The following is a 22506-nucleotide window of genomic DNA, read 5'->3' as shown; positions in this document are numbered from 1 at the left end:
CCGCCGTGGTGAATACCAAGAATCCTAACCACACGACTCTTGAGCCCTGTAAACTTTGCTCATTAAAATAAGAAGATTCTACTTAAAATGATCATTTCTGAGCTCTGCTTAATTTAAACTTAATTTTTCATTTACTTTGTTATGAATTTTGTAAAAACATTGCATATCGTCGCTGTCCGATGAAAAGCACGTATCTCCAAAAACCGGACTTTTCAGGAAAAGCAAAAAACGTTTTTAATTAAATAATATTGGGTAAAATAAACAACAGTATAAAATATTTGTTATATTTTAATCTATTCTGCATCAAGAACACAACATGACAGATATTTATAGATTTATTAAGAAATGTTTTACTATGTCACTTAGATACCTTTCAACTAATACAAATTTAAAAGTTACAGACAATGTAATTTATAAATCAAGTTATTATTTACTGTACGAGGAAACGTCAATCATTTAATAAAAACCTTATATAAATTTCAGATATGTACAAGAAAAAACATACGAACCAACAAACATTTCAATAGAATAACCTGTATCAACTACTAATAAAATGTTATATCTCTTTTTGATAAATAACTAAATTCCATGTAGATATTGGATACAAATCTGAATTACTTGTGGGAAATCATTAGGAAAACACATAAATCATGTTTTGAGACTCACAGTCAGACTCAAGAAAATGGTCTGTGGCTTTTTTTTTTTTAATGTACACACGTGAGCCTACTCCACATTAAACAGTGAACCTGCAGACTGGTGATGCATATCACTCATAGTTAAGTGAATCATAAAATCCATGAAAGTCCTTGGGAATGAGATTCTTAAGTTCTTGGAGGTGCTTGTATTTCAGCGCCTTGATTCTCAGGCTGGATGTGTACAGTGGTAGCACTGTGGTGTCACTGTTCCTCTTCCTAAGAGTGGGTGAGAGGTAAGGTGTCCAGTCATCTGCATGGACAGTTTTGTAGTCCATGGTACCATCCACGTTGTACCTGAGAAAAAGAGGGTGAAAAGTAAGAATGGGAAAGGGGCCAGGAGATCAAAGGAAAACAGAGGGAAGAGAGCAAATGGTAAAAAAAACACAAAAAGTGTGCAAATTTATAACAGGTAAGTATAACAGGTAAGCATCTATGGTAAGTATAACAGGTAAGTATAACAGGTAAGCATCTATGGTAAGTATAACAGGTAAGTATAACAGGTAAGCATCTATGGTAAGTATAACAGGTAAGTATAACAGGTAAGCATCTATGGTAAGTATAACAGGTAAGTATAACAGGTAAGCATCTATGGTAAGTATAACAGGTAAGTATAACAGGTAAGCATCTATGGTAAGTATAACAGGTAAGCATCTAAGGTAAGTTTAACAGGTAAGTATAACAGGTAAGCATCTATGGTAAGTATAACAGGTAAGCATCTAAGGTAAGTATAACAACAGTTTAATATAACCAGTAATGATACCAGGGATATATCAGTCGGGTGGTGATAAGAACTGCCATTATCTTAATCGCGAATGTCTGTTTTGTTAATTTTTTATTTATGTTTGTGCAACTCAATGAGACATAATTGAGCGTACTAGAGTGAGACAGATGAGAATCTATGTCATGGAGCATACCTGATAGCCCGGAGGTCAAACACAGTTGATTCTCCAGGGTTTTTGCCAGGACGGATGGACTTACAAAGCTTCAGCTTGCTGTAGTCCTGGATGAAACTGTGGTTGACATATTGCACATTGTACGGCCTGGGATTGGACCGTGCTGCTCTGATCACCGTGGCATACTCGGCTGGAACATGGATGTCTCTGTCTCTCAGTCTTCTCTCTATCACGCTGTGCACGGAGTCGCATTCCATTTGTGTATGCCCTTTTTCCAAGTACTTCTGGGTAACGACCTTTTGCTTCTCAGTTGCAAACTTCAGCAGAGCATTGCTTAAAACTATGTTGCGATTTTGATAGCTGCATCCATCACTCCATAAGATGTATTCATCATGCATGCTGTGTTCCTCAAGGAAGTGGATGATACATGAAGCAAATTCATTAGCTGTGAGTCCACCTTCCCCTTCATGCCACAAATAATTAGTAGCATCATGGGTTGCCATGTTGTACATTGTGAAGTTGTGGACACCAAGCTTGGTTTTATAGTAGAGTGCTGAGGCTTGAAGTTTGGGGCAAAGAAGTAAACCCTGCAGATCCATACACACCACCATTGTTTTCTCAGTTGCATTGTTTTTTATCTTCCTGCTTGCTCACTCTTGCTGACTCCTTCTTCCTGCAATGTTCTTCCCATGTGCCAGCATCTATGTTTCCAACTTTATATGAACAGCACGTATTGCACTGATCTTTCTTGGGGTGAAACAGCGAGAGATTTAATTTGTTAAAAATGCTACTGAATACTTGTCTTGAAAGAGACTGGACATTATTTTCTGCACAAGCATGGGTGTATTCAGAATGAAGATGACTGATGGATTTAAAAAGAGGTTCCAAGTACATTTTTGTAGAGGAAGATCTGCAGTAATGAGATGGAACCTTAGGAAGGTCCTTTAGAAACTGCTGAAGGAACTCAACCTCTTCATTCCTGATGCTGGTTTTCTTTATCTTTTCAGGCTCTCTCCGGCCAACCCAACTTAGAAAGCACCACTGCTTGATCCCTAGTGTTGAAAGAAACATGCTCTGACATACCCTGGTCCTTTTGCCATCCACTTTAAGGTGACACAGAATGGATGCTGACCTCCTTGACTGTTCTTCTCCTGTCCGTCGTCTTCTCACAGGGCCTACATCTACCAGTGATGCAACATAAATTTTCCTCTCCCTCCAGTCTAATTTTTCCCAGAAGTATTTAAAAATTGCCTCCCTGTCCGCTTCCTGTATTGCTTCACAGTGCAGCTTTTTCGATTTCCTACAAAATACAGACTGGCATGGCCTACCCATTTTTCTTTCTTCCCTCGTCACTTCCTCGTTTTCCCTTCTTCCAAGATATGACTGACCCATCATTCTTCTCCTTTTCTGAGTGTTGACTTTCCAGGTCTCTGTGTTTGTCCGCCTTTTTGGTCTTCCCATGCGAGACTCTCCACCTAAAGCCTCCTCAGCTACATCATTTTCTTTATTGCCCTCTTGAAGGAAAAAAAACAAACAAACATTCTTACTTCATTTCAAGTGTTTAATAAAAATAAAAAAAAACACAACGAGTGTCCCAAACGCTAAAGTGTAAAGTGTTACTTTTCATATAACTAGCTCTGAAATTATTTCTAGAACAAAATGTTAACATTCAAGTTATGAAATTAGTCTTGTCATTTATGTTACATTGGAATTTTAACCTTAAACAGGTAAGTATCTCAGGTAAGTATCTCAGGGATTTTGTATCAATATTCAGAACCGGGTCTGAGCTCTTATGGGATAACAAGTCCATCCGTGTGTGTGTGTGTGTGTGTGTGTGTGTGTGTGTGTGTGTGTGTGTGTGTGTGTGTGAGAGAGAGAGAGAGAGAGAGAGAGAGAGAGGGAGAGTGAGAGAGAGACACACACACACATACCCACTAGTTCAGATCCATTGTGTGCCATTTGATCTTGTCCATCAGCAGCATCCTCTTGTCCAGAGATATTTTTTGAACAATGTGCATCTTTAATAAAAAAAAACAACAGAAAAATTTGCTATTTGCTTTCTTGCATTTCCAGTGCTCAGCCCAATAGATCTCATAATTACGTGTCCCAAACCCTTTACTTTTCATATAACTAGCTCTGAAATTATTTCTAGAACAAAATGTTAAAATTCAAATTACTAAATTATTCTTATCATTTATGTTACATTGGAATTTTAACCTTAAAATATTAAGTTATGTACCCCCTTTCTCATGTAATAAGAAATAAACAGGTAAATATCTCAGGTAAAGTATCTTAGGGATTTTGTATCAATATTCAAAACTGGGTCTAAACTTTTATGGGTTAAATAGTCTCTCTTTCTCTCTCACACCCACCTCTCCCTCTGTGTGTTTTTCAGACACATACCGTCTTTTTCGGATTCATTATGTTCCACCTGATCTTGCACATCCTCAGTGGCCTGTTCTTGTCCAGAGATATTTCTGGGGCAAAGTGCATCTTCAATAAAAAGAAAAGAAAATATTGTAACAGTGCCTGCACTAGTTGACCGAATTCAGGCTTTGTTTTGAAGAGTAAAAACTTAAATTCTGAAATCTTTACTCTGTCTGACTTAATGCTAATACACATTTTCCATAAACCTTGCTCCTCACAAGAGGACTCAATGCATCCTAACACGACTTCTTCTTGCCTTACAGCCTCACCCTCTTCCTCGTCTTCCTCATCTTCCTCACTAAACACCTTTTCCTCCAGTGTCCTATCATACGGTACATTTACCAGTGCACATAGCTCTTTTAATGAGAGAGACATTTCTGGTCTGAAAGAGACAGATTTCACACAAAACATAACGTTAACTGCCTGACCCTCGGTTAACTAGTTAGCTAGCTAGCTAATGTGTGTTTTAGACAACTAGCTAGCTAGCTAGTTAACTTAACTGGCTAGCCTTTAAGCAAGTTAACCTTATTACGAACGAAAATCTGTAATAAACACTGCTCAAATGAAGTAACATAGAACTGTGACACATATTTACACGTGTTAGCGACTAGTTAAAACGGATACAGTTTAATTCTTACCTTGAGTGTTTGAGCTACGCTGCCGGAGAACAACTTTCTTCGCGTCCACAGAGAGAGGTGGCGGGGGTTGGGAGGAGGAGATATGCGGTTTGACAGACAGGTCTAGCAGCCAATGTAGATACGCGGAAAACGGATGAGCGATTTTTCAGACTTTTGATTGGTCATTTTCATCTTCACTTGTATGGATAGGTAGAGATGCATTCCCACATTCAACACATGAAAAAAAGTAAAAAACGCAAAAACTGGAGATACGTGTTTTTCATCGGACAGCGACGATATACATTTGCCTAACTAGTAAGTTAAGGACACTTGACCCAGTAATGCATTTTTGTCTAGTTTCGCTGGACAGGCAGGCGGAAGTGTGTACTTGCGGTGGAGCGCACTTCATTTATTTAGCTGAGCATTTGCTCATTTTTTAATAGCTGTTTTTAGCCGGGCTCCCACCATCACAGATATTTTCGCCTTCTGCCATCTCGTTTTCGCCTCCTTTTTCTTAAACACAACTGATTGCATGTGCTTCCACTTATCTGCGATCGTCACGGCTTTCATCTGCTCCTCCTGCTCAAGTCTGGCCTGCAGGATATAGTCCTGCATGCGCTGGCTTAGGAGCTCAGCCTGCGCCTCCAGCTTTTTTCTCTTCTTTATGTATATTTGCTCCTGGAGCTTCCTCTCTTCAGCCATAAGCTCTTCCTGCGCCTTTCTCTCTTCCTCTTGTCTCCGCTTCTGCTCCTTTTTTCTTTCCAGCTCCAGTCGCTGCTCTTCCCATTTTCTTTCCTCCGCCAGCGCTGCCTCTTTGCGCTTTTGCGCGGCAGCCAGTGCCCTGTTAGCGCGCTTCTGCGCGTCTGCCACGCGCTTTTCCTCGAGCTTTTGCCTGTAGGCGATCCTCCTCTCCTCAAACTTTCTATCCGCTTCTTTAATCTTCTCGCGCTTTATCTCCAGAGCTCTCCTCTCCTTTTCCCTCCAGCTGGCCAGAGCTTCTCTCTCCAGCTTTAGTTTCTGCTCGGCCTGCGCCCGTTTCACCTTGAGCTGTTCTAGGTAGCCACTGAGCTGCACCTGGTACCAGGCGCGGATGGCTCTCTGCTGCTCCTCGAACTGGCGCAGTTCTTCAAGCTGGGCCTTTTTGATAAATTCTAGTGTGATTTTATATTTTCTATCGCTATCTTTATGCGGCATCTTGGCCATTTCCTCGCTTTTTCTTCTGGCCTCGATCTTTTTGAACAGCCAGTACAGCTGTTCATGGAGCTGTTCGCGGTCGGTTTGCTCCTCATCATCGATGGCGTACACCTGATAACGAGCTTTTTGCTCCGGTGCCTTCAATTGCTCCTTGGTCCCCATGCTAAGCTCACTCATTTCTGCACGCGACTCAAAAGCCAGTCCTATTTATAGCCTCGCTATGATGACGTCATCACGACGCGCGCGGCGTTCTGCCGGCCGCGTTCGAAATACAGCTGCGCCTCGCTGCTCAGCGAGAGCGGACATGTAGCCCCGCCCATATCCAAACCCCGCCCTCTATTAACGCCCACGTCATGTAAAACGCCACGCCCATCTTGAATACAGAACCACGCCCATGGTTAAACGCCCACGCTATATTTACTTCCTGGAAACTATATTTTTAAGCCGACAGAGCAGCTAATCTACGTCTCCCGTTATGGTGGTAAGTAGAACTATTGCGTTTGTTTGTCAGTACAGAAAGCGATTTTTTATATCGTTTTCTATGTTTTTCAGTATTATATTTTAATAAATACGGGTCCTGGATAGGGTTGTCACGATACCAAAATTTTGACTTCGATACCGATACCAACTGTAGTATCACGATTCTCGATACCAAAACGATACTTGGAAGAAAAAAAAACAATAAAAATATCTGAACATAAAATGTTTATTTTTGACTGAACTGGATTGAACACTGAACAATCTGTGCAAACGTTTTTATTCTAAAATGAAACATTTGAACAAAAAACAAGTTTCGTTATTATAACCTTAACTATAACATAATTATCTAAACACTTCCTAAAAACTAAAACTAAAACCAGAGGTAATGGTAGCCTGACTATGTGAACCTGACGGGCGGGCAGAAGTTAAGTTCTGAATAAGGAAAATAAAGAGACAGAAGAACATTACAATGTTATGTTCATTTTAACACTCACTGCTCCGTTTTATTAATCAACCGTTTACCGTTTTTAATAAGCCCATGTTCAGTGTAACGATCAAGCAGGCTACGTGCCTGACCACAGATTTGCGATGGAAACGCGAAAACGTGAACATCTTGAGTTCATGTTTCACAGCCAATGGGATAATGGAGAAATAGAGAAAACCACGGGTCCAAAACAAAACTCCTGCACACTCCTCTCCGTGTTAACGTGATTTACTAGCAGTCGCTAGCAGTCGCTAGTAAATCTTAGTAAAGCTACAGACAGAGTGTATCTTGACTAACTCCACTAACCTGTCGACTTCTCAGCTCTTTGTAGAGATCAGGGTGCTTGTCTGCTAAATGAATGAGCGAAATATGATCAGAATTATGTTAAATAACACTGTAACATAGAAGCATAGAACTATTATTTAATTAAAATGATTTTTAAGAACAGCTAAACACAGTGCTGCAGGTCAAACGCAGCGGAGTAAAGTTAGTTTGATATTCGATATTCAGCGGAGATTCGCCTTTCGGCCGTTCTCTTGCTCACAGGCAATGTCCTAAACTCTCCCAAATTACATTTTCCAAACCACAGAAGAACAGAGAACAAACTACAAGCGTCAGATTTTCTGAAAACACCCAACCTTTCTGTTTCTCCGAGAATATTTACTGAAAATGGCAGGAATCGCTGCAGCGGGCGCTGAAGCTCTTAAGGGACCGCCTGCAAAGTACGGACCCTGATTAAAAACGTAAACATTCACAGCGCCGTTTAATGCATTTCTACTGTAACACGCCCATATGAAATATAGATTAAAAAAAATCATACGTAGTCTTTAGAGACACACCTGAAAAATAACTACAACTTTTACTTTTGAAAAATATGATTTGGTTGATTTTATATTAATTTTTTAATAATAAAAATTGCTACTGTACTGCACTAATATGAAATATAGAAATAAAATCACTTGTAGTCTTTAGAGACACACCTGATAAACATACTACAACTTTTAGTTTTTAAAAATATGTCTCGGTTGATTTTATATAAATTTTTTAATTATAAAAATTGCTACTGTACTGCACTAATATAAAATATAAAAATAAAATCACTTGTAGTCTTTAGAGACACACCTGATCAACATACTACAACTTTTAGTTTTTAAAAATATGTCTCGGTTGATTTTATATTAATTTTTTATATAAAAAATTGCTACTGTACTGTACTAATATGAAATATAGAAATAAAATCACTTGTAGTCCTCAAAGACACACCTGATAAACATACTACAACCTTTAGTTTTGAAAAATATTATTTGGTTGATTTTTTATAAATTTTTTAATACTAAAAATTGCAACTGTACTGTACTAATATGAAATATAGAAATAAAATCACTTGTAGTCTTTAGAGACACACCCGATAACCATACTACAACTTTTAATTTTAAAAAATATGATTCGATTGATTTTTTATTAATTTTTTATACTAAAAATTGCTACTGTACTGTACTAATATGAAATATAGAAATAAAATCACTTGTAGTCCTCAAAGACACACCTGATAAACATACTACAACCTTTAGTTTTGAAAAATATGATTTGGTTGATTTTATATAAATTTTCTAATAATAAAAATTGCTACTGTACTGTACTAATATGAAATATAGAAATAAAATCACTTGTAGTCCTCAGAGACACACCTGATAAACATACTACAACTTTTAATTTTAAAAAATATGATTTGGTTGATTTTTTATAAATTTTTTAATAATAAAAATTGCTACTGTACTGTACTAATATGAAATATAGAAATAAAATCACTTGTAGTCTTTAGAGACACACCTGATAAACATATTACAACTTTTATTTTTGAAAAATATGTTGATTTTATATTAATTTTTTAATAATAAAAATTGCTACTGTACTGTACTAATATGAAATATAGAAATAAAATCACTAGTAGTCTTTAGAGACACGCCTGATAAACATACTACAACTTTTATTTTTGAAAAATATGAGTCGGTTGATTTTATATTAATTTTTTAATAATAAAAATTGCTACTGTACTGTACTAATATGAAATATAGAAATAAAATCACTTGTAGTCTTTAGAGACACACTTGATAAACATACTACAACCTTTAGTTTTGAAAAATATGATTCGGTTGATTTTTTATTAATTTTTTAAAACTAAAAATTGCAACTGTACTGTACTAATATGAAATATTGATAAAAAATCACTTGTAGTCTTTAGAGACACACCTGATAAACATACTACAACTTTTAATTTTTAAAAATATGATTCGATTGATTTTTTATTAATTTTTTAATAATAAAAATTGCTACTGTACTGTACTAATATGAAATATAGATATAAAATCATTTGTAGTCTTTAGAGACACACCTGATAAACATACTACAACTTTTAGTTTTTAAAAATATGTCTCGGTTGATTTTATATTAATTTTCTAATAATAAAAATTGCTACTGTACTGTACTAATATGAAATATAGAAATAAAATCACTTGTAGTCTTTAGAGACACACCTGATAAACATACTACAACTTTTATTTTTGAAAAATATGACTCGGTTGATTTTATATTAATTTTTTAATAATAAAAATTGCTACTGTACTGTACTAATATGAAATATAGAAATAAAATCACTTGTAGTCTTTAGAGACACACCTGATAAACATACTACAACCTTTAGTTTTGAAAAATATGATTCGGTTGATTTTTTATTAATTTTTTAAAACTAAAAATTGCAACTGTACTGTACTAATATGAAATATTGATAAAAAATCACTTGTAGTCTTTAGAGACACACCTGATAAACATACTACAACTTTTAGTTTTTAAAAATATGTCTCGGTTGATTTTATATTAATTTTCTAATAATAAAAATTGCTACTGTACTGTACTAATATGAAATATAGAAATAAAATCACTTGTAGTCTTTAGAGACACACCTGATAAACATACTACAACTTTTATTTTTGAAAAATATGACTCGGTTGATTTTATATTAATTTTTTAATAATAAAAATTGCCACTGTACTGCACTAATATGAAATATAAAAATAAAATCACTTGTAGTCTTCAGAGACACACCTGATAAACATACTACAACTTTTGGTTTTGAAAAATATGACTCGGCTGATTTTATATTAATTTTTAATACTAAAAATTGCTACTGTACTGTACTAATATGAAATATAGAAATAAAATTACTTGTAGTCTTTAGAGACACACCTGATAAACATACTACAACTTTTGGTTTTGAAAAATATGATTCGGTTAATTTTATGTTAATTTTTTAATAATGAAAATTGCTACTGTACTGTACTAATATGAAATATAAAAATAAAATCACTTGTAGTCTTTAGAGGCGTGTCTCTAAAGACTACAAGTGATTTTATTTCTATATTTCATATTAGTACAGTACAGTAGCAATTTTTAGTATTAAAAATTAATATAAAATCAGCCGAGTCATATTTTTCAAAACCAAAAGTTGTAGTATGTTTATCGGGTGTGTCTCTAAAGACTACAAGTGATTTTATTTTTATATTTCATATTAGTGCAGTACAGTAGCAATTTTTATTATTAAAAAATTAATATAAAATCAACAGAGTCATATTTTTCAAAACTAAAAGTTGTAGTATGTTTATCAGGTGTGTCTCTAAAGACTACAAGTGATTTTTTATCAATATTTCATATTAGTACAGTACAGTTGCAATTTTTATTATTAAAAAATTAATAAAAAATCAACCGAATAATATTTTCCAAAACTAAAGGTTGTAGTATGTTTATCAGGTGTGTCTCTAAAGACTACAAGTGATTTTATTTCTATATTTCATATTAGTACAATACAGTAGCAATTTTTAGTATAAAAAATTTAATATAAAATCAACTGAGTCATATTTTTCAAAATTAAAAGTTGTAGTATGTTTACCAGGTGTGTCTTTGAGGACTACAAGTGGTTTTATTTCTATATTTCATATTAGTACAGTACAGTAGCAATTTTTAGTATTAAAAATTAATATAAAATCAGCCGAGTCATATTTTTCAAAACCAAAAGTTGAAGTATGTTTATCAGGTGTGTCTCTAAAGACTACAAGTGATTTTATTTCTATATTTCATATTAGTACAGTACAGTAGCAATTTTTATTATTAAAAGTTTAATATAAAATCAACCGAGTCATATTTTTCAAAACCAAAAGTTGTAGTATATTTATCAGGTGTGTCTCTAAAGACTACAAGTGATTTTTTATCAATATTTCATATTAGTACAGTACAGTTGCAATTTTTAGTATTAAAAAATTAATAAAAAATCAACCGAATCATATTTTTCAAAACTAAAGGTTGTAGTATGTTTATCAGGCGTGTCTCTAAAGACTTCAAGTGATTTTATTTCTATATTTCATATTAGTGCAGTACAGTAGCAATTTTTATCATTAAAAAATTAATATAAAATCAACCAAATCATATTTTTCAAAAGTAAAAGTTGTAGTTATTTTTCAGGTGTGTCTCTAAAGACTACGTCTGATTTTTTTTAATCTATATTTCATATGGGCGTGTTACAGTAGAAATGCATTAAACGGCGCTGTGAATGTTTACGTTTTTAATCAGGGTCCGTACTTTGCAGACGGTCCCTTAAGAGCTTCAGCGCCCGCTGCAGCGATTCCTGCCATTTTCAGTAAATATTCTCGGAGAAACAGAAAGGTTGGGTGTTTTCAGAAAATCTGACGTTTGTAGTTTGTTCTCTGTTCTTCTGTGGTTTGGAAAATGTAATTTGGGAGAGTTTAGGACATTGCCTGTGAGCAAGAGAACGGCCGAAAGGCGAATCTCCGCTGAATATCGAATATCAAACTAACTTTACTCCGCTGTCAAACGCGGAGGCGTTCACGTGCGAGAGAGAGAGAGAGAGAGACAGAGAGAAAGAGACACAGCGAGAGTGAGAGTGAGAGAGATTTGCGTGTTCTGATGTGAGCTACTCACAGGTAAAGGTTCTCTTTGATCTCCTCGTGCTCATATTCTAGTCCCACACACACATAAGTCTGCAGCTCCCTCAGTGTTTTCTGTCGTATTTTGCGGCTAGCGCGAGCGCTTACAACTAACACCGCGGACTGCGAGGTGCCGCCGCGCTTGTGCCGAATCCGCTACTGAATCCAACTCCCGCTTCGCGGACAGAATCGGCACAACACCCCCCGCTGTACAACTGCGGGAGTGAAAACAGCGCTAATAAATAAAGTAGTTTAGTTTCACTTTCAGTTTTCGTTATTTTATTTAAAAATAAAAATATAAATAACAAAACAGATGCCTACATCTCAGACTATTTTCCCACACTTCACTCCTCGCGCCCGTTTTGTCCACAAGTCGCGGACGAGAGACATCTGTTATTTTAGCCGTCGCCATTCTACACTCGCTGCTGCTCTGCTGGCTTGCGCGTGAATCGATTCATTTGTTCAGAACACTAAGTTTATCTGAATCCTGCCACACCGACTGTTGCGGTGTGAATCAGTTTTCTTATGAACTGAATCAAATCGCGCCTACTAATTTGACTCATTTGAAGCTAGTGACTGGGCTATATACAGTATCGAAAGCATCGAACGCTAAAGAACCGAATCGTTTGTGATGACGTAGTATCGAAAAAGAATCGAACCTTCGGTACACCGTGCAACTCTAGTCCTGGATACATATATGAAGGTTCTGGCATGTGTTCCATGTGGTTGGTTTGCTTCTAGTTTGTCATACTGGCATATTTTGTTTAGATTTTTAGGTGGCTTCTAAGGCAAGAATGCATCCAGTCAGTCTAATTAAAACTTTAGTAATATTAGCTTGTGTTTTATTGGGCTAAAATGCTACCAGTTAATATTCATATCTAGCAGTAAGCTAGGCATCAATTCGGTGTTTCAGACTGGGGTAGCTAGGGGCTATGGGCAGCTAACCAGAAAGGTAATTCGCTAACAAGCTATCTTGCTAGATAACAAATGTACCAAGCTACAAAAACTGTGTTAAAAGGCTTAATTCCAACAATAAATTTGTGAAAGTATCAATGTTTAAGTCTTTAAAAGTTAATGCACAAATACTTTTGTATTTCATGTAGTTAGGATTAATGTGCACCCTAATAGTAATTCTAAGCTCATGATCTGTTTTGTTGCTTTGTTTTACAGCATCCAACATTTGTCAAGGCTGCTCCTGACCCTTCACATTTTCGCAAGGGTGGTGTCTTTAAATGCCAGTGCTGCAGTTATGACACTGACCAGCAATTTAAATTCAGGATATATCAACAAAACCACATCAAGCAGTGGAGCATGACAGGATAGTGCAGGTATTTCTTTAAAACAGAGAGTGATAGTAATTGTATTAGTTATAATTTACGAACATGTAGTAATAAATTAAAAGTCTGAATTGGACTGCAAAGATTAGTTGATCTAATTGAAATTTCAACTTCACTTTGTCAGTGTTGACTAGTCATTAAAAGGGAATTTAAATCCCTTAAATGATCAGCTGAAGAGCTATTATTTTGAAGCGATAGAGAAAGCAGAGAGCTGGTATGTTGCTTTAAGGCAGAGACCGCTCATCAGATTGACACTAACAGGTGTACAGATTTCAGGCAGAAAAAAATGCAATGAAACAGCAGCCGTGCCCACAGGAAGCAGAGATTGAGGGCATGATAGAAATAATCTGTTACTATTCAGATTAGTTGAATCCCAAACAAGTAATTCATTGCAGCCCTAGAATGTTGTTTGGGCATTTTTTATTAAATCTATAAATCAATGTCTATCTGCTTCGATGATGTCTTTTACAGGTGCTCCTCACTGTCATTGAGGACTCCTAGAGGCAGCTCTGGGAGAGGGTGACCAAGCTTCGTCTTTACCGGGACATTGTTGGAAACATTTTGGGCCCAGGCACATTTCCAGTGGCTTGACAGTATGTGTAAGAAGCATGATATTTCGATACAATTAGTAAGTAAGTAAGTAAGTATTTATTTATATAGCACTTTCCAAGCAAAGCTACAAAGTGCTTCACATGCAATACTATACATATAAAATGATTTTAAAAAATTATATTAATACAATAAAATAATAATAATAAGAATAATAAGAATAATAAAACAATATAGTTACTCTATAAAATCATAAAAGTAATCCCATCCATAAACAGAAAAAGAACATAAAACATCAGCAATGTCCACACTCAAAGGCTAATGTGTACAGGTGTGTTTTAAGTCTCTTTTTAAAGATCTCTTTTGACCCAGCAAGTCTTATATCCTGAGGCAGAGTGTTGCACAGTGTTGGAGCATACACAGAAAAAGCACAATCTCCTTTACGTTTCCGCCTCGTCCTAGGGACAACTAAAAGCCCCTGACTAGCTGACCTCAGTACCCTGGCACAAGAATATGGCACTAAAAGCTCTGAAATATATTTTGGTCCATCACCGTGCACAGCCTGATATGTTAAAACCAAAATTTTAAAATGAATCCTAAAAGCAACGGGGAGCCGATGTAAAGATGCCAGCACAGGAGTAATATGCTCCCTTCGTTTAGTCCCAGTCAGAACCCTAGCAGCTGCATTTTGGACCAACTGCAGCCGAGTCATTTCCCTCTGGGTAAGACATGTAAATAGCACATTACAATAATCAAGGCGAGACGATACAAAAGCATGGATAATCTTCTCTGTGTCCTAAAAGGAAAGCATTTTTCTGATTTTGGCTACATTTCTCAATTGAAAATAACAAGCCTGTTCGAGCTTTGTTATATGCATTGAGAAACTCAGCTCAGAATCAAAAATTAGACCGAGATATCTGGGACAGGGATTTGACTGTAAAGCCAATGACCCAAGTTTCTTCCTTAGGTCACTGGCAACACGTTGAGGGCCCAAGACCAAGACTTCTGTCTTTACCTCATTTAATTTGAGAAAATTACAGCTCATCCAATCTTTGATTTCTTAAATGCATTCAGTAAGGCAACCTAACCTACTGAAATCATTCTTCTTTACAGAGAGATAGAGCTGTGTATCGTCCGCATATAAATGATAACATGTGTTAAAACGACGAATCAAGTTCCCTAAGGGAAGCAAGTACAAAGAAAATAAAATAGGGCCAAGAATTGACCCTTGTGGAACTCCACATGGAAGGTCAGCACAAGAAGACATCTTTCCTCCAACAGACACTCTAAAACTTCTATTCATTAAATATGAAGTGAACCAATCCATCAAAGGCCCAGAAATTCCAACCCACTGCTGTAGCCTATTTATCAAAATATTATGATCGACAGTATCAAAGGCTGCACTAATATCCAACAAAACCAAAACAGACACTTCTCCTGCATCAGCATTGATCAAGAGCTCATTTACACTCTAAGAACAAATGTGTTATTTTTTCTACACATCTACTGTGTTGTGAGCGCATTTTGTGCCAATTTTGTGCCAATTCTTTAACACACACATGTGTAATATGACCCCTAGAAAATTCACACACTTCTGTGTTAACCTCAGAAGATACATTTATACAGAAAAAAATGGTGATTGAATTTTACTTAACCTCTTAACAGGCCATCGCCTCAGTCTAGTTGGTGGTCAGGATGGAGGTTTCAGCGATATTGGTAAGATTTAAGTTAATATTTTTTTGATAATATGAACTTCTGGGATTAAACAAAAGGTTAATAAGTGGATTATGTTAGCATCTCTAGGTGACAGTATTACACGCTTTTAATGCTAACAATCCAGCTAATGTTAAAGCTGTACTAACAAGTGTATCAATGATAGCTAACACTCGCTAGCTGACCTGGGTTAGCAAAATTAGCCTTAATGCTGGAGTTGAATTATAAACTGTAAGTTGTAAATTTGTGTTCGCTAGCTAGCTATCAAAATAAGAGTGCTAGCTAGTGTAACTTTAGCTCGACTTCATTGTTTAGTCAGGAAATGGCGCCAAATAGATGGACATAGCTGGTATTAGCAGCTACAGCAAGGTGAAGTAAAATGGATAATGCTAGCTAGTAAGCTAACAGAGGTTAGCTAAATTAGCCTTAATGCTGGAGTTGGATTATAAACTATATTAAGTTGTAAATTTGTTTTAGCTAGCTAGCTATCCAAATAAGATAGCCAGCTAGTGTAACTTTAGCTCGACTTTATTGTTTAGTCAGGAAATGGTGCCAAAAAGATTCACAGCAGCTACAGCAAGGTGAAGTGAAAATGGTTTACTCTATTACATCTAACAGCTAAAATTAGGTAACTTAGTTTATTTCTACCCTGCACAGTTTGGCTGCATAATTTGCCTGTTATAACATTACGTTACCTAACTGGCTAAATTTGGTGCATGACTAGTTAGCTAACCTAGGTTAGTTGGATTAGCTTAACTAGCTTAGCTAACTGCCCGGTAAACTATGGAAGCCAAAAAATATCCAGCATATTAAAAAATATATATATTAAGTGAACTGCTATCTCAATATTATGAAATTGTACGTTAAGACATTATTTTGAGATACTAAGTCAATATTTTGAGATACTAAATAATTATTTTAAGATACTATCTCAATATTCTGAGATACTATCTTCTACTCTTCAGCCAATTAGCCCCCACCCCCCCTAGTGGTTCTCTAAACACCACAGTATGAAAGCTTTACTGGAGGAAAAAAAACTTTTTTTCACAAAAGCAAACACACTTGCTATCTCTAAATAATGACTAAGTATCTCAAAATATTGAGATAGTATCTAAAAATAATGACTTAGTATCTCAAAATATTGAGATAGCAATTTACTTAATATTAATGATATTAATAATAAAAATGTGCTGAATTATTTTTATTTTTTAAATGGTGGGATTGATATTTTTTAAGTGGTTCCATAGTAAACTCAATAGTTTAATAAAATAATAAAATGCCTAGAGAACCCAGTTAGTTAGGTATCTGTGAGAGTAGAGTGGTGTCCTGGGGACAGAGCGTGAAGGCACTAAATTTGTAAGATTTATCATGTTTAATTTTTTTTCTTCTCAAATTTGTTTTCAGAACCAAGACACTGCAATTTTTCAAGTTCTTGCCCACATCTACAGGGATGAGAGATAATATTTAAGGAAGATTTATGATGTTCGCAACACTGAGCATCTTAAAATGTAAGAACTCTGAAATTCAACCCACAGTTTGAATTTATTTATTTATTGACGTAGATAGAATTTATTGACGTAGATAGCAATGTAGACATCAGTAACTTGGATAGATTCCAGCTGTTCTTATCATACAAAGAGACTGAATCGTCCCAGCCTATGGCCACTGCAGTGTGCCAAGCTCAGGTACTTACATTTATATTGTATTACTACTTTTTGTTTGTTTGATTTTTAGATTGTTGTCCATTTGTGATGGTAAAGTACATTAGTATGTGCTGATTTTCTTTGTGCAGCATACTCAAGATTCACAAGAGCATGAAAAACTGAGGTCCCTTTTGGAAAAGAAAGCACGAGACACTGGATGAACCAGGCACTGTGACAGAAAAAGCAAGAATAAAGCTTGTTAAAGTGTGTGGATCTGACCTGGTAAAAAAGCATGAATTGTGAGTAAAACAAACATCTTTTTTTAACATATTCAAGAAAAAGTAACTAAAAAAAATACAGCAAATTGTAGTGGCTTGTATTACACTGCTGAACTACAGCAGAGTGAATGCTTTATATTTAAGTTTTAAGTTGGTTTTGTTCTTCTATTAATTAGTTATCCAACAAGTACTGAAAAAGTGGCTCTAGCAAAGAACATCATCGCTGTCCAGGTAGATGGAAAAGGGGAAGGATTTGTAAGTACATGCTTTTTTTTCCCCATGTTTTTAAAATTAAGCATGATGTAATAAAACTGTTCTTCAGATGTTTTTTTCATTTCAATTAGTGTATTGGTGTACATGAATTAAATTTAAAAGCTAGACATTATAACAAAAACCTTAAAATCTTGAAGACTAACAAACACAACAGTGTCTCTAGCATCTTTATCAAATGCCTTTTTTTTCTTAATTTTGTACTGCAGTTAAATGCCAGAGGTAAAAAGTAATTGAAGTGGCATCTAATTATTTGTGTTTTTTATGTGATTTGTTTGGTACATTAGTCTTTAGCTCTAGTACATAAAAACAAATACTTTTTTTCCACAGATGTATGTTACTTTTATATTTCTTTTAACAACATTGTCTTACCAGTAGCTGATTGTCTCTTTTTTCTTTTATGTTTTTAACCTTTTTTATGCCAGGAGCACTTTTATGATCCAGATTTTCATTCTGGATTTTTGGTAATGAGACTGCACAACGTTCGTCGAAAGCTAGAAGATGGTCAGCGGCGTTATAGGTCACACAAACGATGCAGTGAAGATGGACTTTCTTCGGACAAGGAGGAGGAAGATGGTAGTGGGATAACTGAGTGGATCAACTTGATGAAAAGGTTCAGGTCTTCTACAGGCAACATTTCTTCGATCAAGCAGCAGTGCAGAAATCCTTCACCTGGCGCAGATCATGGATAGCCAAACATTCCCCCTCCCTGTCTGAAATCTTTGAGGAATACCCACACTTCTTGGATATGCCATCTCTGGTAGGTAAAGTACATTTTTGCATTTTGTCTACTTACTCTTAAATGTTTTTTCTTAAGGCTCTCTGTTAGTTTTATGCCATATGTGATGTAAATAACTTGATAATGTTAAACGTTATTATATAACACAGCTTAGCTGTGTTAGGTGATATGAGTTTCTATGAGTCAGTTAATTTATGAAAGGAGTACAAAAGGTCTGTGGCCTGTTAGGAACTCAGTTGGAAATTTGTGTGTTCTAGCTGGTACTATTATGTTGCTTAAATTAAAATGTCTATTTTTTTGTTTCCTAAAAGCTTGATACAGAGTTTGGTAAAATGTATGAGGGAAGCGAAGATTTGTTCTTAAGAAGATGGGAGGCTACCATCATTCCCAAGTTGGAGGCAATTGTCATCATGGAGACAGGTGATCTTGCATCTCTTAAGGACATGGAACACCAGAATAAAGGTATACATTTAAAAATATAGCTCTGGATAGATTTCACATATAATGCTACAGCCTCTGTGTAATCTAGGGCTGAACGATTAATTGCATTTGCGATAATCTCGCGATATTTTAAAACGCGATTCTCTAACCGCACTGGCTGAGATTTGACTGGTCACGTGACTTGGGAGCGAGCCAAGCCGAGGACGAGCGGAGCATACCCGAGCAGAAGGCAGGGAGGTGGAGAAGTGAAGTCAACACAGCGCACTTTAGGGCGTTTTCACACCAGCACTATTTGGTCCGGTTAAAACGAACTCTGGTCCGTTTGTAACTTTAGTGCGGTTCGATTGATCAGGTGTAAAAACAGTAATCGCACTCGGGTGCGGATCAAAAGAACCGGACCGAGACCAGCTAGAGGAGGTGGTCTCGGTCCGGTACCAAACGAACTCTGGAGCTGTTCGCTTGTGGTGAGAACGTGATCCGGTCTCGTTTGGATCCAGCAATTAAATATAAGCCATTTATTTGAGCTAAACTGCTGATAAAGCAAGCACAGTTTAAACTGATATATTAGCCAGATAACGCTAATTACCACAGCTGTGAACAAACACTGTGTCCATGCACGTGCTGCATTCACTGCTCACAGCCACGTAACTCTGTTTATTATGTATAAATCTGCGCTGCATGCAGAAACACTGTGTTTGAAAGTGCAGCGTTCAGTGTTAAAGCACAGATATTTGCGCTGGAACACAAAATCTTCTCGCTGTATTTACTTTTTTCGTATATTTATCTTTAATATACTCCCGTGTCAGACAGCTCTGACCAATCAGGACACAGGCTGCACGCGTGGTTTATTGATGCGCATTTTGGTGCGTTTACATTTATGCCTATGGGAAACCAGACCGAACAGAGGGAGAAAACGCTCCAAGTAAACGAACTCATTAGAAACGAACTACAGGTGTGAACACGCCCTTGTTGCACAATGGCTTCAGGCTCGACAGAACACATCAGTTGTGTAGAATTACTTTGGCTTTAAAAAAGAAGATGCTGCTCAACGTCAGGTACTGTGCTAAACGTGCCTTGCTACTGTTGCTATGACGCGAGGTAACACTACAAACCTTTTTCAGCATTTAAAAAAACACCACAAAGCCTCGTGTGGTATTTGCAAGGCTAAAATGCCAACGACCAGTGCTGCATCTTCAAATACAGAAAATAACGAGTTGGTTAAAGCAGATTCTCTTTATGTTTTTTTGCACTTTCATTTTTCATGATGTTACTAGCTGGAGAGCAGTAAGTTAAATTTTGTATATCTATTGTTTTTCCTAATTAAAAAAAAAATGGTGAAAAGGAAAAGCTATTTATCTATTTATTTTTCTATAAAAAAAACAAATGGTGAAAAGGAAAAGCATAGATTTTTTTGCTTTATTGTTTTTTTGCTTTATTGTTATCTGTGCTTTAAGGAAATCTGACATTGTTTATTATTAAACAGATTGATTTATTGCTTCTGTTGTTGAAAAATACTTGAGAAGACAAAAAAAATCGCATTTTAAATCGCAATCGCAATTTATAGATAAAAAATTGCTATTAGATTATTTTCCAAAATCGTTCAGCCCTAGTGTAATCTTATTTTATTTGTGTCTGTCTCGTTTTCAAATGAAAAGTGTTACACTATGCTTGTAGTCCTTACACATCTTCTGCCACCAGTTGCAATGAGTCGCTGTTGAGTGAAGTCTGCATTAACATTCCTTGTTGGTTTTGTTCCAGTAAGTCCATCTAACTCAAATACTGGGTGTGTAACCTGGCCTATCAATGTCAGCTAAGCTCCATGTTCTGCTTCTTTGAACACATCTATGACGTGCCTCTCTCAACTAGCCGGAAAGCTAAGGTACTGAACCTCATTTCGAAGCTTAAAGCATCACAATTTACAGCACATTTGTCCAGAATGTCGACAGTCACAATTCACAGAAGTAAAGAAGCTAATTTGGCATCTTCGTGAAATACATGCATTGTCAAAGGGACTGAACTTCACTCTCATTTGCAGCCAGGATGGTTGTCCAAGGACTTACCACAACATCAAATCATTTACTAAGCATCTTTACAGATCACCAGTTAAAATGTACCACCGTGCACTATTTGTTACTTCACATACTGTACTTGGCCAAACATATAGAACAGGTAGTGTGCTGCCACTTAAAACCAAACACTGTGGAGAATGTTTGTTTGGTGAGATAACTCGCATCATACCACAGGCTGATGCTGAGTCCTTTTTGATGTTTATCTGGATTCTTTCAATTGAGTACTTTGATGAGCATTTTTATGCATATGTCAAGCGAACTAATGACTAATGATCAGCTTGGATGATGCTTCAGATGTTAGGCCTCTTGATGTACTAGCCATTTCCAACACAGACAAGCTGTACTTGAATCCAAGATCCAAATTGTTTAGCCTCACGTTTTGTAGTTCTGTTTTTATAAAAAGGGAATTTTACTTCTGTACTGATGTTCAATGTTAAATTCATCAGGTTTTGTAAAAATACGTGAGAACAGTGAACAATTGTGACTAATTTTATATGAGCTATGTTTTATACATCCCTTTACTGTTTGGACTTTTGTTTTTAGGTGTTCATTACTTATCACAAAAGACAATGAATTAGTTACAAGCATGCATGTTTTTACATTTAAAATATCTAAAAAAACATTGTTTTTTTTTGTGTTAATTTATTACTTATTCCAAATGAAAATGATTTTGAACTGTAAAAAACATAACTGATTTTACATTTAAAATGTTACAAACACGTGAATGTTAATTCATCGCTAATTCCAAAAGAAAATTGAACCATATATAGGCATGATAATAAAAATGGAATTGAATTCATTCGTTTCATGCTTTTTTTTTTACGTATTTGATACATTATCTTGATTATGCATAATCAACACAAGTTGTGTAAAAAATTACACATTTGTGTGTTCATTAGCCTGACACATTTAGTGTGTAAAATTGGATTACACACTGGATGTGTCAGAATCAACACAACCTGTGTCGTCTCTGAGCACACTCGCACAATGTGTTAAAATTCGACACAGTCTGAGTCATTTTTGACACATTTCTTTTTAGAGTGTACGATTCTTACTAGTGCTGTCTCTGTGCTATGTTTCTGCCTAAATCCTGATTGGAATTTCTCAAAGATACTATTTTGCTCTAGTATAAGCAAAAGCTGTTTGGCAACTACTTTTTCAAGATTTTTTGAGACAAAGGGTAACTTTGAGATTGGTCTAAAATTTGCACAATCTGTCAGATCAAGGCCAGGTTTTTTAGGAACCTGTTCTTAAAAAACCTGGCCTTGATCTGACAACGTGTGGCCCCGATTATGAGTTGGGCCCACTACATGCTGTACAAAGTTAAAAGATTCCATAGTATTCAAAAACTCCAGGGCAGGTCCATCAGATGCATTGTCAATGTGGAAATTGAAGTCCCCAACCAATAAGACTTTGTCATACTCCAGAACCAGGCAAGACAAAAAAATCCACTAATTCTGATAAAAAAAAAAAAAAAACTACCATAGCACTTGGAAGGGGGACAGTAAATCACAGCACAAAAGACTGGAACTTCATCAAACACCTTTAAAAGACAGCATTTCAAATGTTAGACAGGCACACTCAAACATTTAAAAGAGTCTTTATAAATGACAGCCAGACCTCCCCCACGTCCTGATGTCCTTGGAGAGTTTAAACAGGAATAATGGACATAGTTCTTTTAGG

The 22506-nt window shown here is 36.0% G+C and overlaps 1 protein-coding gene and 1 long non-coding RNA gene across 10 annotated transcripts; one reads left to right on the top strand and one right to left on the bottom strand.

The window, feature by feature from the left end:
- Positions 1-322: 322 nt before the first annotated feature.
- LOC111188887 (golgin subfamily A member 6-like protein 22) lies at positions 323-6003 on the bottom strand. Of its 7 annotated transcripts, none has more exons than XM_049484422.1 (6): positions 4654-5056; positions 4285-4397; positions 3992-4081; positions 3520-3606; positions 1610-3102; positions 323-989 (listed from the first exon to the last, which is right to left on the bottom strand). In XM_049484422.1, the coding sequence occupies exons 2-5, from the start codon at positions 4388-4390 to the stop codon at positions 2207-2209; spliced, it is 1179 nt and encodes a 392-aa protein (XP_049340379.1). In that variant the 5' UTR covers positions 4391-4397; positions 4654-5056; the 3' UTR covers positions 323-989; positions 1610-2206. The 7 variants fall into 7 exon arrangements, with proteins under 7 accessions (XP_049340379.1, XP_049340380.1, XP_049340381.1 ...); XM_049484423.1 differs by lacking the exon at positions 4654-5056 and having other exon boundaries at positions 1610-2769; positions 2917-3102; positions 4285-4642; XM_049484424.1 differs by lacking the exon at positions 4285-4397 and having other exon boundaries at positions 4654-6003.
- Positions 6004-6223: 220 nt separating this feature from the next.
- Positions 6224-19246, top strand: LOC111188888 (uncharacterized). Of its 3 annotated transcripts, XR_007440994.1 has the most exons (9): positions 6224-6307; positions 12955-13112; positions 13593-13749; positions 15336-15386; positions 16788-17068; positions 17176-17325; positions 17481-17559; positions 18000-18334; positions 18625-19246. It is a non-coding gene; the product is annotated as an uncharacterized LOC111188888 (long non-coding RNA). The 3 variants fall into 3 exon arrangements; XR_007440992.1 differs by having other exon boundaries at positions 13593-15386; XR_007440993.1 differs by having other exon boundaries at positions 13593-15386; positions 18000-18338.
- Positions 19247-22506: the final 3260 nt, after the last annotated feature.

The sequence above is a fragment of the Astyanax mexicanus genome, chromosome 10, assembly GCF_023375975.1.
Source record: "Astyanax mexicanus isolate ESR-SI-001 chromosome 10, AstMex3_surface, whole genome shotgun sequence".
In the NCBI taxonomy this organism is placed as follows: domain Eukaryota; kingdom Metazoa; phylum Chordata; class Actinopteri; order Characiformes; family Acestrorhamphidae; genus Astyanax; species Astyanax mexicanus.
The sequence above is the reverse complement of the archived record's forward strand: the minus strand, read 5'-3'. Positions and strand labels throughout refer to the sequence as shown.